The 17,458-nt window shown below is 47.5% G+C and overlaps 2 protein-coding genes across 2 annotated transcripts; one reads left to right on the top strand and one right to left on the bottom strand.

The window, feature by feature from the left end:
• The first annotated feature begins 8,324 nt into the window (after nucleotides 1-8,324).
• Nucleotides 8,325-10,261, top strand: LOC115314249. Its single transcript, XM_040211468.1, has 4 exons — nucleotides 8,325-8,520; nucleotides 9,042-9,210; nucleotides 9,610-9,695; nucleotides 9,927-10,261. Exons 1-4 carry the CDS (start codon nucleotides 8,325-8,327, stop codon nucleotides 10,259-10,261), a joined length of 786 nt encoding a protein of 261 aa, XP_040067402.1.
• Nucleotides 10,262-11,170: 909 nt separating this feature from the next.
• LOC121046760 (protein ANTAGONIST OF LIKE HETEROCHROMATIN PROTEIN 1-like) lies at nucleotides 11,171-16,926 on the bottom strand. The gene is made up of 5 exons (XM_040501334.1): nucleotides 16,766-16,926; nucleotides 16,553-16,682; nucleotides 14,932-15,075; nucleotides 12,661-12,968; nucleotides 11,171-11,678 (listed from the first exon to the last, which is right to left on the bottom strand). The coding sequence occupies exons 1-5, from the start codon at nucleotides 16,924-16,926 to the stop codon at nucleotides 11,171-11,173; spliced, it is 1,251 nt and encodes a 416-aa protein (XP_040357268.1).
• Nucleotides 16,927-17,458: the final 532 nt, after the last annotated feature.

Here is a 17,458-nt window from a genome sequence, read left to right as displayed (position 1 = left end):
TTCACCAACTTTCTTTCGCGGCAGATTTTTCACGTACCGGGGTCCCTTCCGAAAGAAAACCCGCCGAGAAAAACCTAGGTAATCAATATTTCGACGCAGAAGTCTTTAAGCTAAAGAGGGATTTTTTTAGTAGCGTATTAAATAAGAACAGGAATGTTGATGAACATGCGGCGGTCTTTAGTTTCATTTTAGAAAGCGGCATATCTGCAGCGACGTGGGGACGGCAACACCCGACGTCGCGCGACCACGGTGACTGGCAGGCAGGAACCAAATATAGTTTTCCCATGGCCGTTGCTTTCAGGAGCGAGTGCTTCAGCTCACTAAGGAACTCCCGCCGCGCAAAAACGTGGTTTCGTTTCATAGCATGACGACATGGCTGGTACACTAGCACGTTAGCATCGGAGCGCCGCACACGTCCGCGTCTATCGTTAAAAAAAAATAATAAAAAATTTTAAAAACGCGAGACGATGGGGACGCGGAACGAGACATGACGGGAAAATCGTGCAAGACCGGACGAACGATTGATGCAGGGTACTTTGTGTCGGGCGGCCGCTTGCGCCACCTAGCTCCCCGTGTGCTCAATTGCGGTACTCAGTTTAGTTTCGGTTTATAAAGGCGACCAAAATTGGTCCTTTGGCGCAAGCTTGGCGCAGATTGCCCATATCTTGGCAAAATGTAGCAGGATGTAGCAGGGTTAGCCCCTTGGCGCAGTTTGGCGCAATTGGCGCAGCAATCACATCACTGTACCTGTCCAGGGGATCGGTGGCCGAGTGGTCTAGCGCACACCAGCTCGGAGCACGTGGAGCGAAAGCTCGCGCTGCAGAACCCAGGGATCCTGGGTTCGAGCCCCACCCCTGCCCGTTTCGATCTGGATGAGCATCGTACCGGCGTGCGGTTTTGTATCACTACTGCGTGATGCACGTTAAAGACCCCAGGCTAGCGGCTGTACCGCACTGGCTAAATTTCTCATCTACAGCTGGGAGACTCGTCGCCCCTGTGAGGCAGACCAAGTTCTAGGCTGTATAAACACACACACAACCCAATTTTTTTTTTGTACCAGTCCAACACGACGTAAACAGAAGGCCTCCACACGCGTCATCATAGTCAGATCGATCGAGGCGAGAGATTGGGCACGAGTGCTGCGTCAGTGTTCGGCCGCGGCTCGTGGCCAATCAGCGCGTCGAAGGTCGGACTCGGGTCCAATAGCCGACCGAGCGCGATCCGACTGTGATGACGTTTCATAGAGGAAGAGGAAGCCATGCGGAGGCCTTCTGTCTAGGTGGTGTTGACCAGTCGCACTGCACTGGCTGAATTCCTCATCTACAGCGTAAACCAGTGTCGCAAAACACTGGTTAATGGCAGATCGATCCTAAGCTGTCGTCGCCCCCCCCCCCCCCCCCCGCCTCTCCCCTTTCCCAAACGAAATACTTCCGCGCATGCCCAGTTCGATGTCCCCAGCTGTTTGTATGACAGAACACGTAAGTGCCTCCTATTTCTTTATATAACTTTTCTGAAATGCAGTCTGGAAACGTCGATAACTATCATCATCCGAGTGTATGGTGTCTGTCCATGACAAAGGCGTCCTCTTGATGACTGATGAAGAAAAAAGTTAAAAACAGATCTCTCTCTGGAGCCTGGGCAGCGAAGACGCAAGTCCGCCATTTTGTTGCACAATGTTAACGTGAGGATAATAATGGGCGTTGTGTGGATATTTAGACAGGTCATCCATTTCAAAGTTGCGACGAGTCACTCATTGTAGATGAGAAATTTAGCCAGTGCAGTACAACAGCTAGCCTGGGGTCTTTAACGTGCATCACGCAGTAGTGATACACGACCGCACACCGGTACGATGCTCATCCAGATCGAAACGAGCGGGTGTGGGGATTGAACCCATGATCTCTGGGTTCTGTAGCGCGAGCTTTCCCTCCACGTGGTCCGATCTGGTTTGCGCTCACCCTCTAGGCCACTGATTCCCCTTCAACGTGAAGGCCGCGCGTTTTAGGGTGCAATGTGAATCCTTGAACTCGTCGCCTTCAGAACGGGTCAAGCAGATCATAAGAGCAAAGTAGCGATTCTTTTGGACTCTCGTCCAATAAATCTGTTGGCACACACTCGGACCACAAGCCCGTTGATGTGGTAAAATCTATCGATATTTATTCAGCTAAACGCATCGTACAAAGTCGCAGCTTTTTGTCTCCGTCGAAACTCAAACGCATAGATAAAAAGTTTTGCTGCGAAGAGCAGCGTCACCTTTGCAAGTCTGCCGTTGACATAAAAACCGCCATTAGCATACATAAAAGTTAGACTGATATTTCAGCCACTCAATGGCACTAAACTTCTGAAAGGGTGAGAAGGAAGGGGTTCATGTTTATGTAGGTGAGGTTTAGAATAGGTGGCCCCAGCAGGGCTTAGGGGACACGACACGTTGACATCCTTTATTCGATAACTCCCCTCAACAAGACATAACTCGATCAACTTTACCCCTATCTCTTTATCTTTACCACTACCAACTATAAATTTTTATCTGTGTTGGTTTAAAAATGTGAGTTCGATTCAAAATGGCTCACAGCGCAGAAAAAGAACTCCTTAGGACTTCAAGGTTGCGTGCGGGACATCCTTGACGATGCGTGGTGTCCTTTTTCGATCGGTTCGGTCTCGCAATAAACTCAGCAACGAATAACGGTCGGCCGTTACCTTGATGACGCCGATCGTAAAGCGTGGTCTCTGTTTATTGACGTCCGTGGTCCCTATAGTGGCCGCCTCGTTTCTTTTTTTTTTTTTCTTTTTTTTACGGGCTGTCCCATTTGAGTGCCGCCGGCATTTTTATTATCGCTCTTGACCACCATCTAGATGATCGCTTCATTTCGAGGCGTTAAGTATCAGTATATTCGGATGCTGCACTGGCGATTTTGATTGAGCGTCTTAAAGCATACACCGTGTCCGCGACAAAAAAAATAAAAGAAAAATAAGCACAGTGTTTTTTTTTTTTTAACCCAATTATTAAACATGCATTTCCCAAGGCTCTCCCTCCACCCAACTGCAGTGGAGGGGCCAGGAACAAATGCCATAGTTTCGGGACAAACCAGCATCCGGTTCAAATGCTAATAGCAAATTTCTGAAATTTTCAATGGCTAAATGATGCCCCTTTCTGATAGCAGACATTATTCGATCACCTTCATGCATTTATGAGCCTTGTCGGGAGCCACCGCTCCTACCAAGAATTTAAAAAAAATCACATAAAAGTTTTCATAATTTTTTTGAAAATTGTCGAAGCCATAGCAAAAGTTCAACCAAACGGAGAGCCCTTCTTTTGCTAGATGATTTTAATAATAAAAATAAATAGCTGAACAAAAGGACCCCAATCCCAATATAAAACATTCTCGATAAAATTCATGCAGAATGACTTAAACCTACTTAAGATGTTCTATTATGCGGGCGAACGACTAAATAAATAATCATATTTATCATATCTGTCAATTTTTTTATTACTCTGCTGACACAGGGTGCAAACAATACTTCACCTGATTCGTCGGTCTATAAAGAAGCGGCTGCCATCGACGTGACTAGCAATCTGTTGTCTATGCGGAACAAAACATGCACGAACTAACATTACACAAATTTGAATATCCCTATATACTCTTCTTTACCGTGTTTGTTATTCAGCAATATTTCCTACCGGGCGCAGACAGGCCCCCTGACGCGACGCTGGTTACCTCACTTGCTACAAAATGAAGCTTCTCTGAGAATTCCACAATCTTCCAATGCTGCGCGGTCTAGGCCAGATGGGTCAACGAACTCTAGCTGGAGGAGCTTGTGGCTCTGCGTCAAAAACGGCCTCTGACAAGCCACATAGCTACGAAGTCCCACTGCGTGAAGGAGCTTCACAATGGTGAAGAGAGAGACCTGCTGGCCAAGTTGTCGTCGAATTTCGGCTGCAATCGTGGACGGGTCACAGCGAACAGCAGCTATAATCCAGTGGCCTTTCTCTTCCGTGGTTTCTCTAGGCCGTCCTTCACGCTCCATGTCCCATACTTGTCCCTTTACTCTGAATGTACGAACAATGTGGGTGACAGTTCTTAGGACACATCCTATTTCAGCGGCAATGCGCCTTCTCGTCCTACGCCCTTTTGCACAAGGGTCAGCATACGCACCCTGATCGCCTAATCAACCCGCAGCATCTTTGCCTCTTCCGGTGCAGTTCTTAGGTTACAGTCGCATTCATAGCCAATATTACCACGCAGTGCTAACTTGCAGGCTTTAAAAGCCAAGCCCGAAGAGCGGCGGTTAAATCCCGCGAGTCAGGATGGCTATCCTTCAAGAACTCTTATAAAGCTCGCCTATATGTGAGCCACAAACTACTGGTTTGTAAGACAGTTGTTTTTTATTGACTACATTTTGAGATTTTACGTTAGAGCAGTGCTTCCACCTTACGAGCACCCACTCACTATGCACATTCTATTAAGGTAGTGCTCTATCTCAAGTGCCGTAGACGCACAGCTCATGGCTCATAACGTAACAAGATTACAACAACAAAAAAAAGAGTGCCGTCTCACATGTGACCCATCCCCCTCAAAAAAAAAAAAAGGCAGGCGCAAAAAAAAAGTTTCTAGAAACGATGACTAAAGAGAGATTCACAACTTGCCTTGAGTCCGATTGAGTGGGAGGATTTCTATGGTAACAAGCTGCGTCGGCTCCACCAAAACTGGTTTTTACCACGTTTTGTTAGAGCCAACGCAGCTGTTGCCATAGCAACCCTCGCACTCGGTCGAACTGCACGCAACTGTGTGAATCGCACTTGAATCTCTCGAAGCACTCCTGCGATTCAAAGATAGGAACGTCCCGGCCACTCTCGCTTCGCTCCCCGTGTTATCGCAAAATACAGCGTCGCGTGTGGCGGTTTCACCGCAGCGGCCACGGATCATTTTGTGCTAATCTTTTTTACGGCTGACTGTATGTTTGGAATTTGAATTTTCCAAGACGTGGCAAATACGTTCGTCCTTACGTCCGCCCTTGTACCAGCAGTGTCACCGCGGGTTAAACTGACAGTGCAGTAGAAGCTACGTGCCCGTGGGACTATAATGCTCCCTTTCAACTTACGATGGCCGCAGCGGACGCTACGAGCGCGATGAAAGAGAGAGGTGTCTGAACCGCACCACCTCGACACAGACAAAGCATGGCGAAGGATCGCTCGCATTTCTCAGAAGCGCCGTGAGATGGCGCAGTGTGTAAGGGGCCAACAAGAGCTAATCGAAGAGCCGCCCTAATTCGCGCGCACGTCTGCAAGGCCGCATGGCGCGCGCGACTGCACCTCCGCGAAGGCCCCAAACCGACAGTTACTCCTGCAGGGATATGCGCGAAGCGCGAGCTAACTTTGACCGGCTGGCTTTGTTCAGATACCTCTCACCCTGTACCATGCGATAACGTGCTCCGTGCGTTGCCCGCGTCCATCCTGAAAGTCACATGTGACGCTCACACTGTATGTGATAGACTTCGCGACGACTCGAATTGTGTCCTCCGTGGTTCTTCATAAAAGGCCGGTTCGCACGTAATAAAAGCCGGTTCAAATATGCATTTCAACACGAGGAGCAGCGCCAATGGAGCGCTGACCTTGAACGTAGCTTAACACTGCGGGGTATGAGTGCTGCACCACTAATATAGCACAAGGTTGGTGCTGCCTGAGCAAGATCAGCGCTATTTCCAGCGCAGACTATAAGCGCTGAGGCATCGACTCGGTGTATCTGCGAAGAGGCAAAACGGCCCGGTTCACACGGCTTATACATCGTACAATAGACAGTATTCAAACACTGTCTGGGGTCTGTTTCTTCCTAGTATAATGGTCCTGCCCCATTGGTCGCACAAAAAAAAAAACTGAAAATGTTCAAAGCATACATGCGAACGAAGCAAACCCGCTTAATTCGAACTCGCTTGATCCGAAAAAGCCTGCGGCGTGTCCTCAGTCATAGCCTCCTGTATACTGAAAATGCCTGGCAGATGGCCACGAGACGCGGCCGCCGAAAGTGAAAAGGTAGAGCGGCAGACAACGGATGAGAGGAGAGGCCAGACCCATATATGGGGAGAGTCTGGCCAGTGGGTGTGGCCAGGCCGGCGCAGCCGTAGCCTTGGCTATTGTAACGCGCTCCGGGCGTTCGAGCGAGCGACCCGAAAGAAAAATCCATCAATGCAACCCTGTTTGGCAGTCAATATTTTCTAGTGGACCGCTGACTGTGCCTGACTGTACGTCAAGCATGTCTGATTGGCCAACAAGTTACTCTGACCGACGGTCAAACTCCAGTCAGACTCCACTTGTCGGCTTTCTGATGGTTTCCTAATGGCAGTTGGCCGCCGCGAAATGCCATCAAGATGTATTGATGGCGGTTCTGATTGTACATCGATTGGCTCTGACTGTACATCAAAAAGCTTTGACGTGCAGACAGACGTACGGTCAAAGGACGTAAGGTTGTTCGGGTACCACTATTTCGTCAAATCTATGAATACGAAAAATAATCTATGTACAAGAAAACGATTTCGGGACGTGAGCCCATAAAACCGCTGATGTTAGAGATATGACACGCAGCCGACCGGCAACCTTGATCAGAAGCCCGCCGAACACGCCACTTCGCTGACTTCGCTTTGCCCATAGAGGCTTCGCCGAGCTTCCATGAAGATCGCTCTTGACTCGTTTTGTTTGCTCGCTTGCTCCAACCTGTCGATCCTGCCCGGGCTCTACAATGTCTTATGTTTTAGTAGAATTTCTACTCGACAAGACCCAGCCTGTTGTGAGTTCCGACGATGTAAGGGACTTTAGCGGTGTAGTTGAAGACGACAAGGTGTACCAGGTCTACTGGGCCGGAGACGCGCGAATAAAAGGATCGTCCTACGGCGCTAAAGTACTCTACATGGCAGGTGAGTAGAACTGAAGTACGGCGAGTGATGTACGAGTGCTTTGCATAAAATGCTGAAGGCTTAACTGCATTTGCAGCCGAAGCATCTCGTATAAAACGGATGGTCAAATCGAGTTTCCTAAGCGGTGGCATAGCATAGGGGTTAAGGCGTCCGCCTTGTACGGAAGTGGTCGCGGGTTCGTTCCGCGGTGTTCCTGCTTTCTTTTTCTTTTTTTTTCGAACATTTTGTTTTATCGAGGCATTTGGCGATATTTATGAGTGCGTATAGCTTTACGTTTATATAAATGCTGCCCTTGTCGATGAAATTCCCTTGGCAGTGGCAGTCAGACGCCATCTGATGGTCCATCACGTTCCACCAAGGCTGCTGACTGGCAGTCAGTGCCCTAAATTACGTATCTTGATGGAATTTTCAATAGGGGAAGAAGCCAAAAAAGAGCGACCGATGAGCAAAAAAAAAAAAGTGAAAGCCGTTTACAAATCCCTGTAACGCCGAATTGGAGCGCAGCTCTTGAGGAGGAGGAGTGAAGGGTACTGAGGGGAGGGTAGACCCTTCCTCCTCCCCTCATTCTTTAATATGCTCCGGGGGGGGCGGTCACGTGACCTCGGGGGGGGGGGGGGGGGTGTCACGTGACTTCGGGGAGGGGGTCACGTGACCTCGGGGGGTCACGTGACCTCAGAGGGATCACGTGACCTGGGGGTCACGTGGGGGTCACCTTGGGGTCACGTGACCTTGAGATGACCTTGGGAGGGGTCACGTGACCTTGGGGGTCACGTGACCTTGAGGTCACGTGACCTTGGGGAGGAGACCACGTGACCTCGGGGGTCACGTGACCTCAGAGGGGTCACGTGACTTGGGGTCACGTGACCTTCAAAGGGTCACGTGGGGTCTTGGGGTCACGTGACCTTGAGATGACCTTGGGAGGGGTCACGTGACCTCGAGGGGTCACGTGACCTTGGGAGTCACGTGGGGTCACGTGACCTTGAGATGACCTTGGGAGGGGTCACGTGACCTGGAGGGGTCACGTGACCTTGGGGGTCACGACCTTGGGGGTCACGTGACCTTGGGATGACCTTGGTTACGCCGACGGCGACGGCGGCGGCGACGGCGACGGCGACGCCGCTCAAGCCGGGAACGGGCCCCTAAAGGCTGAACTCCATGGAGCGAATATGCGACGAATAACCGACGAACTTTTTGCGGCGGCGTTCGCTCTTGCCGCGGCGTCAAAAAACTGGCTGTTCGTCGCGTATCTAGCCGAGCTAGATATTGTGCGCCCGGCGAACGCCGCTACCGGAAGCGGCCGATGCGCGGCGGAGGACGCGGGCCAATGAGGACGTAGTACGCGATCCCACTTCCGCCTGGCACCGAAGTTTCGAAGGTGAGCGCTCTTTTGGCGCACCTCCGTGATTCTGTCAGCGTGTACTATGGAGTCGCAGTGCGCGGTGCCGAAGTCGAAAAAAGACTTAAAAGCAGCGCGGTTGGCTTATAATGACAAGCTCATTTGTGCGGTACAGAAGCGGCCGATTTTGTGGAACTTTACCCTGGGTGACTACAAACATCACAGGAAAAAGCTTTCGATCTGGGACGACGTGTTGGAGGAGGTCGGCGAAGAGCCCGAAGGCAAGAGTACTTTTGTTTTGGTGGCATCATGGCGCAGCTTACTACTGCGCAGTTGTTAGATTAACCGACCGGTACTGTACTGTAGAGGGTTGTTGCAAGGGAAGCTGGTTGCATGTACCGATTTGTGGGCATAGTCACACTCCGCCATTCAGATGGAAGATTCTTTGACAAAAAGTCAGTGGCGTAGCCAGCAATTATATTCGGGAGGGTGGAGAGGGCTTTTTCTCATCTTTGCGTGTAGTAGGCGATATACAGTACCTTTCATGGCATTCAATATTTGTCTTCCTTTACTAAAACAAAAACATTTTGTGGAAGTTGGCCGCCTGACACGTTAAGAAATGGGAGGCAGGCACACCAGATGACTCCGGCGCAGGTGCCAAGAAAATCTTCTAGTGCTAATCCAAGATGCTGTTCTACCTAATGGACTTACCACTGCGCATTTGTACGATTAGCCGGCTGGTACTTTACTGTAGGGTGATGTTGCAAGGAAATTTGCTTACATGAATTGTATTGATTTCTAGGCAACACTCCGCAATTCCGATGGAAGAGTCTTCGTGACACATTCACAAAGAAATTCAAGAAATGGAAGGTAGGCGCACCAAGTGGTTCCGGCGCAGATGGTGCCAAGGAAGTCCGCTGGTGCTACTTCAAAATGATGTTCTTCCTAAAGGACTTTGTCGATGTTCCAAGGCATGTGTGCAGGTCTTAGAGATATCGGAAATTAGGTCAGATTTAGTTGATCCGCACCAAGCACATCTGCAGATTGATTACTGCAGGGCCCAATTTTTCACTGTGTGCACTCTCTTTCTCTTTGAGTCCAAATTTTGTTCTCCCCCCCATGTCAGGCTACCTTCTACCTTTTTTTTAGGCGAGATGCCCGATATATAGGGAATTTTAAGCATCCACAACACAAAAAACACGGCGTAAAAAGTAACACAAATCTGCTTGCCTACATGAAAGTTTGTCTCTTCTTGATATCAAAAGGAATAAACAATTTTTGCTTCGATCACATGGTAAAACAGGGCAGTGGCAAATGCTTTATTAAGCAGTACAATAATTATTGCTTACCTTTCTACATTACTTTTTTAGCACCACAAGCAGCATGGTGCAGGGGTGCACAAAGACTCAGGAGAGCGCAGAGGCCGTCCTCATGGAGATTTACAGTGAGCGAAAAGGTAACAAACAACGTATTGACTGAGAACGAACATTATTGGTACACCAATGCACCAGCCAACTTGGGGACAACTGTACCTACTGTACACTTTTAGAGCTCTTATAGTAATGCTCTATTGTAGAGCCTGGCCTGCTTGACAATAAGTTGTCAAGACATCTCCTTACCTGATGAATTATGAATACAGGCAGTGTTAATTTATTGTTATGACTTTTATGGCACATTTTTCTTCTAGACCCGCTGGAGCACGGTGATGCACCAGACATCCTGAGCTCAGACAGCTCTTGCAGCCTGTCAAGTGAGGCTGCATCACCAAAGGCACCACCAAAGGCCAGCACTTCAACTGCTCCCAAAAAGCGATGTGGCGTAAAGTCAAACCGAAAGAAAAGCAGAGTTGATGTTGAACTAGACAAGGTCGACGAGCAGCTCGATCAAGTAGAAGAGGTTGACGAGTGCGCCCTCTTCGGTGAAATCATGGCCCACAAGATGAGGCTGTGCCCACAGCGACTGAGAACTGATTTTCAGATAGGTGTGCTTGGGGCAGCCAAGAAGTTTGAGGGGGAACAATAAACTACTTGTGCACACAAATCATTTGCCTGATGCAGTCTGCCTAAAAGTGTCATTCGATTAAGACTGTGTCTGATGTGCAGCTTGACACTGCAGTTAAATGCTAATAGTAAACGGTGTTATTCACAACTATGTTCCGTCTCGTCCTATAGTGGACAAAGAGACAAAGCTACAAGCCGCCTGGTCCAACCATGAGCCAGCTAGAAACCGTGTTGTATTATTGTTCCGGTGTGCGTGTCATGTGAGAAATATAGCACTTGCTTTCTAGCTGGCCAATGATTAGACCTGGAGGCCAGTAGCTCTGGCTCTTAGTTCATTGTAGAGCCAGATACGGTAAGTAGGCTAAAACTGCAAAATAGTATGATCATGTCCCATCACGCCAGTAATAGCAATTAAAACAAGTGAGAGGGAATACATGTTTTAATGTGTTTGATAGGTACACTTTCTGCTTATGTGCAGATCAATACAACCACTACCGGTTTGTGTTGGCATTCAGGTCTCCATGCAATGAAAATATATACCGTATTTTCCTAACTATAGTCTGCAAAGGCAAAATTAAGGTCAAAAATAAGTTTTTGCTTGGATAGTCCGCACGCCGTGCTTAGTCTGTGCCTCGTCTGAATGTAAAAATTATCATATGCAGCACACCTTGACAAATGAAACGTATAACAGCGACAAGATTCTGGGGGGTTTGGCCGAGATTTACGAACCGGTGGTAGTGTTGCATCATCGTCTCGAGCAAGAGCCCTATTAGCTTCACAAAGAAGCTTGTATCACATATAAATCAACATTAATGTACCCCGTTATTAATAAAACCCTTCCCACCTTGAGACACCTGAACGATCTAGAAAAAAACAAATCTTTGTATAGTTTGTGCCCATAGCTAGTCCAAATCGGGTGAAATTTCAACTTTTAAACATGTATGGACGGGAAAATGTGGTAATAACACAAATTCAATTTTATTAAAAAATTCAAGCTTATTTGTTTTATGCTAAGAGACCCTGTACCACCTTGTAAGTAGCCAGACTGGCCTTGGACCTCATTGCATTGGTGGTGGCTGAAGACCCGTGTGTGCCACTGCCAGCGAACTGCGCCTTTCTTCATAAAGTACTCTACGAAGGTGCTCCGCGTCCCACCAGCAGTTTTCTTAAAGTTTTTTGCAGAAGTACGCTGCAAGTCACTTAAGTGGCTTTTATCTACTTCAGATCTCCACCTACCCAGAGTGACATTTCCCTGTTTATCCTCAGTGTCTACATACTCTGCTGGCATGTATGCTTGTTCTCGTCCTGCACACAAAAAGTTATGAAGAACGCAACATGCCAGGACGACAAACTCGGCATTTTGTGGAAGGAGGTTCAGTCGACCGAGAAGGACCCTCCACCTGGCTGCCAAAATTCCAAAGCCGTTCTCCACGATGCGTCTGCAACATAATATTTTTGTCTTCGTGACAACATAACAGTAGTGTGTACATACATGAGCTAGAAAAGCTGTCCCCCAAAATTAACTATAAAAGTAATAAATGCTTGTCTACGTTATTTGCTTCACGAAAAATGGGATTATATTTTTAAATATAATTTTAAACGCGAGCACAAAGTTCGAAATCGAAACTTCGGCTCCATCCGCCAACATTGGCCTAGGGCCACCAAGAACACGGCTATCACGTGGTACGAGATGTCACGTGATCCTCTAGGCAACGACGGGCGGAATCGGGGCGGGCGTGTGCCAAGCGTAAGCGTCGTCTGCACCGCACCCTTTACCATATTTTGGTGTCTACGACGTTCGACGACGTCTGCAAATCTGTGACAGAAGTCCGCACACGTAGCATACGTAGTGCGGACGAAACTCCGAGGCGATAATCACAAACAATGAGACGACGATGGCGGTTGTGACGCGGAAACAATGGTAATGGCAGGACCACGGTGGGGCGGCCGGACAGCTCTTAAGAAGCGCGCTGCGCAGGCTTGTTATGCCAATAATGTGGACACTGCTGAGCGCCGAAAGGAAACGTTGCTGACGTCACCCGTTACGCTTGCTCGGAGAAGTAAAAACAAGCAAAAGGGGGCCATGGTGATGACTTTTAGCTCAATGCTGCCTATGCCCATGCCATAGCCTTGACTGCACTGTTGGTTGCGCCTCAATTCGCCCTCTCGAGTAAGCCAATTTTGACAACTTGGCGAGTTGCAAAGTTTGCCAGAGCGCTTAAGAAACATTTAGACAGAACTAGGACATAATTTTTTATGTGTGGTCTTCCTAGGTGATACTGAAGAGGACTGCACTGTTTTTTCAAAAACAAAAATGAAGTGGAGTTATTCTTTAAGTAAACAGAAGTTAACTTTTGATTATCAGTCTCTCCTAGCATAGTATATTTGTTTCTAAATCTGACACATCTTGTCTTTTCGTACCTTGCTCGGCTCAGCCTATAGTTGAAGACATTATGGTCTGGCTCGAGGTCGGCTCCAGGAAACGGGCGCATGAAGTCATGGCGAAGCTGAAAAGCTTCATCGCCCACAAACACGTGCGGTGTCACTTTTGTGCTCTTCGGAAGCTTCGCTGGGCCTGGAAGTTCCAATGTTTCGTTCTCCAGCCGTCTCCCAAACTCTGAGGCCTTAAAGACACCCCCATCGCTGTGTCTCCCTGGGGCACCAACGTCAACCATTACAAACTTGTAATTTGCGTCCACCACTGCCATGAGTACAATGGAAAAGGATTTCTGAAAAAAAAAATGGCATTGCATCAATTATAGTGTCAGCATATGTTCCAAAGAAACTACCGCTTACGAGATGTCATAGTGGGGACTTCAGCTTAATATTGGCCATTCCAAGCTCTATTTCACAATCAATTATAACAAAGTAATCTGGCACATTTCTGTTCGATAAAATCTGGGACAAGAAAGTCATAACACCTTCAGAAACCATTTTAACTGTAGTGATACAGGTATGTACAAGGTAGAGTAGGCTTTACCGACTCGCACCAGTGCACACACGAGGCTTCTCCTACTGCCCCAGTGCACTGGAAGAAGCAACCAACGCACAGGAGCACCTAAGTTAGCTGAATAAGCTTATGTTTCTGACGTGGGCATTCAATATGCCCTCAGCGAGTTTTTCAAACGTTTGAAACCTGCCAAGTGGGTGCTTATTATGGCATAGATATATTATCAATATTTTACGCTACTACAACTTAACAAACCATTAAAGGGGCCTTTATGATGATTCCACGAAGATTAAGTCAACAAACAAAAGTGATATCAAATCGTGTTTTACAGACAGCATGGAGTACAAGTTGTGGAACCTCTGGGACCAAACCTGCCCTCTGTACCTTCAGGTGGCACAATGTGGTGCACCAGTGTCACAAGTAGAATGTCGTGCAATGCTGGCGACAATGATTTTTCTACATTATGAGACACATAATTATTGTGTAATGAAACAATAACAAATAGTTGCTACATTTTTTCTTTTCGAAATGCAGTATTCAATGCAAAAAGCCAACTCACAAGTCATACAATTAATAACCTATTCCCAAATAGACACCGCACATCTGAAATAAAACAGTGCAAAAGATACAAAGGAAGAGACAAACTGGACAGCACAGGGTGCTGAAAAGGAGAAAGAAAAACACATGTTGATCCACGCAATCACTCGCGCACCTTTCACCCATGGTAGCTGACTACGGCACGCGCTGGACCATCATTGTCAACTTCAGGAATTCCAGCTCATTGCCACATAACGCCGCTGATGCTGCGCTGATACAATTTTCTTCTCTACTCTGGATGTGGAAGGCCTCCAGCATCTCGCGTGTCACTGTGTCCCTGTGTCGTCCCAAGATGGTGGTGGCACAAAAAAAAACGGCTCGCACAGGCACTCTTGGCAGTGAACCGATAGGTGTCCTCCCACTGTCGCTCCGATGGAGTACCTGTGCACGCGGAGCCTATCATTCAAGCAATGTCCCATTTACCCCACATAGGTGCAGCCGCACGAGAGGGGGATACTATAGACTACTGCCGTAACTCATAAGACGAACGGCCTGACGTGCTTCTTACTACACTTGTTCCGTGCTATTCCCTTTCCCTACTACCCCAGAGTTAATGCAAAGGTGGAGGGAATAGCAAGGAACAAGTGTAGTAAGAAGCAAGTCAGGCCGTTCGTCTCATGAGTTACGGCAGTAGTCTACAGTATCCCCCTCTTGTGTGGCTGCACCAATGTGGGATAAATGGGACATTGCTTGAATGATAGGCTCCGCGTGCACAGGTACTCTCTCGAAGCGACAGTGGGAGGAAACCTACCAGTTCACTGCAAAGAGAGCCTGTGCGAGCCGTTTTTTTGTGCCACCACCATCTTGGGACGACACAGGGACACAGTGACACGCGAGACGCTGGAGGCCTTCCACATCTAGAGTAGAGAAGAAAATTGTATCAGCGCAGCATCAGTGGCGTTATCTGGCAATGAACTGGAATTCCTGAAGTTGACAAGGAGGGTCCAGCGCGTGCCGTAGTCAGCTACCATGGGTGAAAGGTGCGCGTGTGATTGCGTGGATCAACGTGTTTTTTTTTCTCCTTTTCAGCACTCCGTGCTGTCCAGTTTGTCTCTTCCTTTGTATCTTTTGCGCTGTTTTATTCTATTATGTACAACGATTACCAACTAGCCCAGCTATCAACCTTATTACAACACATCTTGTACCTTGTAGTTGAAATAGGTGCTCCCCGAGTTTGGCGGTGCCTTTATGTGGACGTGTTTCCCATCTACTGCCCCGAGGCAGTTTGGGAAGTTCCACCTCCTTTTGAAGCCATCCGCGATGTTCAACCACTGTTCATTTGTTGGCACCTAAGAACAGTGACATATTTGTAAAGTGGGACCCCAAAACAAGTAAATTTGAGCCACGACAGCAAATTGTGGCCAACCATGCAGTTCTCTTGTATAGATAACAGGTAACAGGAAAGCCCTGCAAAATAAGGAAACTGGCCAAGTCATACACTACAAATACATATGAATGCTTACATGCCGTATACACAAACTCATGTTTACGAACAAAGTGGAGCGCCTTTAGCCGCACGCCACCAGCGTTGCAACCCGTGTCAACAAACCATTGGAATGTGATGCTGTCGGCGTCGGTGTGAGTCCCTGTGCCTTTTTCGCGTTGAAATTTTTTATTCTGCGTCTTACTAGAAATATTATATTACTTTAATGGCCTTAGCAAAATTAACAAGGCTGGTCACAATGTAAAACTGTGGGTACATCATGTGACGTTCTGCAATTCATTCCATGTGAATGTTGCAGAATGGACGCTAAAGCCTGATTCACATAAGACTCTGCTTGCTATTTCCAATCGTGATGTCGCTCAAGCTGCCAAAGTGCGGACTGCAGTTGCGATGCTCAACGTCTTTAGTGAAAATTGCAAACAGAATTTGAACAAGTGAATTGGGCACAACACGTCGGTGATCAACACTATAGTAACAATGCTCAACACCTCCTTGTATCTGCTGTTTACACCTAGACTACTTATCCAAAAAACCTTTAAACGTAGGTATTTTGAGGCCCGCCTTTCGTATTGGCATGTTTGGTACACTGGCCGTTGTCGTTTGGAGCAGACGACAGTTTAAACAAGTCGAGGGAGCAAGTTTGAGGGAGCAGACGACAGTTTGAACGATCAGACGGCCATTTGAACGTGAAGACATACTGATCGTGGTCTGCGGGTGGACTAGAAAACTTTATGGTTTTCCCCGCATTCATGTTGGAACAAAGCAAACAAATTTGACGACCACAAGTATCCATGAATTCAACCCAAGCAGCTGCCCGCACAATCAATTGTGGTCCAACAGTGTCTGGATTTCCCTTTTCACGGCACCTATTCACGTTTTCGGACGAACTGAGCAGGCAGAAAACGCATGAAAACGGATATTCACACTTTTCCTGGCTCTTTCAGTACAGCCCCAGTCGCGGCATTTTGACAAGAAGGCAAGTTTTAGTCTGGTTTCTTCCAAAACAAAACGGGAATGCCCATCCAGCAAGGCGACTTCCACCCACAAGACCAGACCAGAAGTGTGCCTGAAGCACCACCACCGCGGCGTGAGGAAACAGAGTTGAGTTGGTAACATCATTGAAAGAAAACCTGAGACTGAGACAAATAAAATAACGAACAGCACGACACAGAATCTGTTGAGACATTCTGTGTCGTGCTGCCAGTTATTTTATTTGTCCCAGTCTCATGTTTTCTTTCAATGATGTTTCCTAACCAGCTTGTCTGCATACTTTCCCTCTACTTAGTTCTTTAAATCAATGAAAAAACAACAATCCTACTTACCGGAAGGTATGTTGCCCTCAACCTACTCCAAAGAGCTCTGCAGGTCTCGTGGATGACCTTCCGGCAAGTCTGGGGACCAACCCTGAATGCCAGGGCCACATCCTTGATGGCGCTGCCAGAGGAAAGGTACCTGGACATGGGAATAATCTGAAATTTTAGGTTTTTGTTTACCTTAACAGACATCTGAAGATTTCTTTTAATTTGTGGTTGTACCTAAGAGTGATGGCAAGCCTCTGTTCAGAAGATAGTGGCTCACGGCAGAGAAACTCTTTCGTCAAGTCGTCACGAACAAGAGCATGAAGTTGATCGAATTTGTCTGGCATCATACGGTAAAATTTGAAGAATAGAGGAGGATCATTTCTCATGACTTGCATCTGGAAGAGTAGCACAAAACCATGATAAACAAAGCAATCAGATGAACCAATCACAAGATTATTCATATAACGAACGTAATTATCGGCATTCTATAGGTAATAGCTGGATTATTCTTGCCTGAAAATGTATTTCGTTTAAAAGCAATGTGCAACGATTATGTTACATTTAACGCGCATTACCCAGTGCTGACACACAACAGTAGGCTGGTACGGTACGGGTAGGACTACCCCGGATGCCTCGGTTCTGGAGCGCGAGCATTTGTGATCTTGTATGCAACTTGGCCTCTGCCCGCACACGATTCAGCGAATATATATAGAATACAAAAATATTGAACCAACCTACTTAAAGCGCGAACGTAGAAGTAGCTAAAAGAGAGAGCTTTTAAATTGCTAAGAACGCGCGCGCTTGTGCAATGCATGCGTCGTTGAGGGCGACATTCTTGCTCTTATAACTTTTGTTTGAGCGATGCTATATCCACTACGTAGTGCAGCTCCCACGGAAGTTGCTTTATGCACGACAGGGCGGAGAGCT

Source organism: Ixodes scapularis, unplaced genomic scaffold (genome assembly GCF_016920785.2).
Source record: "Ixodes scapularis isolate PalLabHiFi unplaced genomic scaffold, ASM1692078v2 PGA_scaffold11__112_contigs__length_91849675, whole genome shotgun sequence".
NCBI lineage: Eukaryota > Metazoa > Arthropoda > Arachnida > Ixodida > Ixodidae > Ixodes > Ixodes scapularis.
Note: the sequence above shows the minus strand (reverse complement) of the source record. Positions and strands in the feature narration are given on the sequence as shown.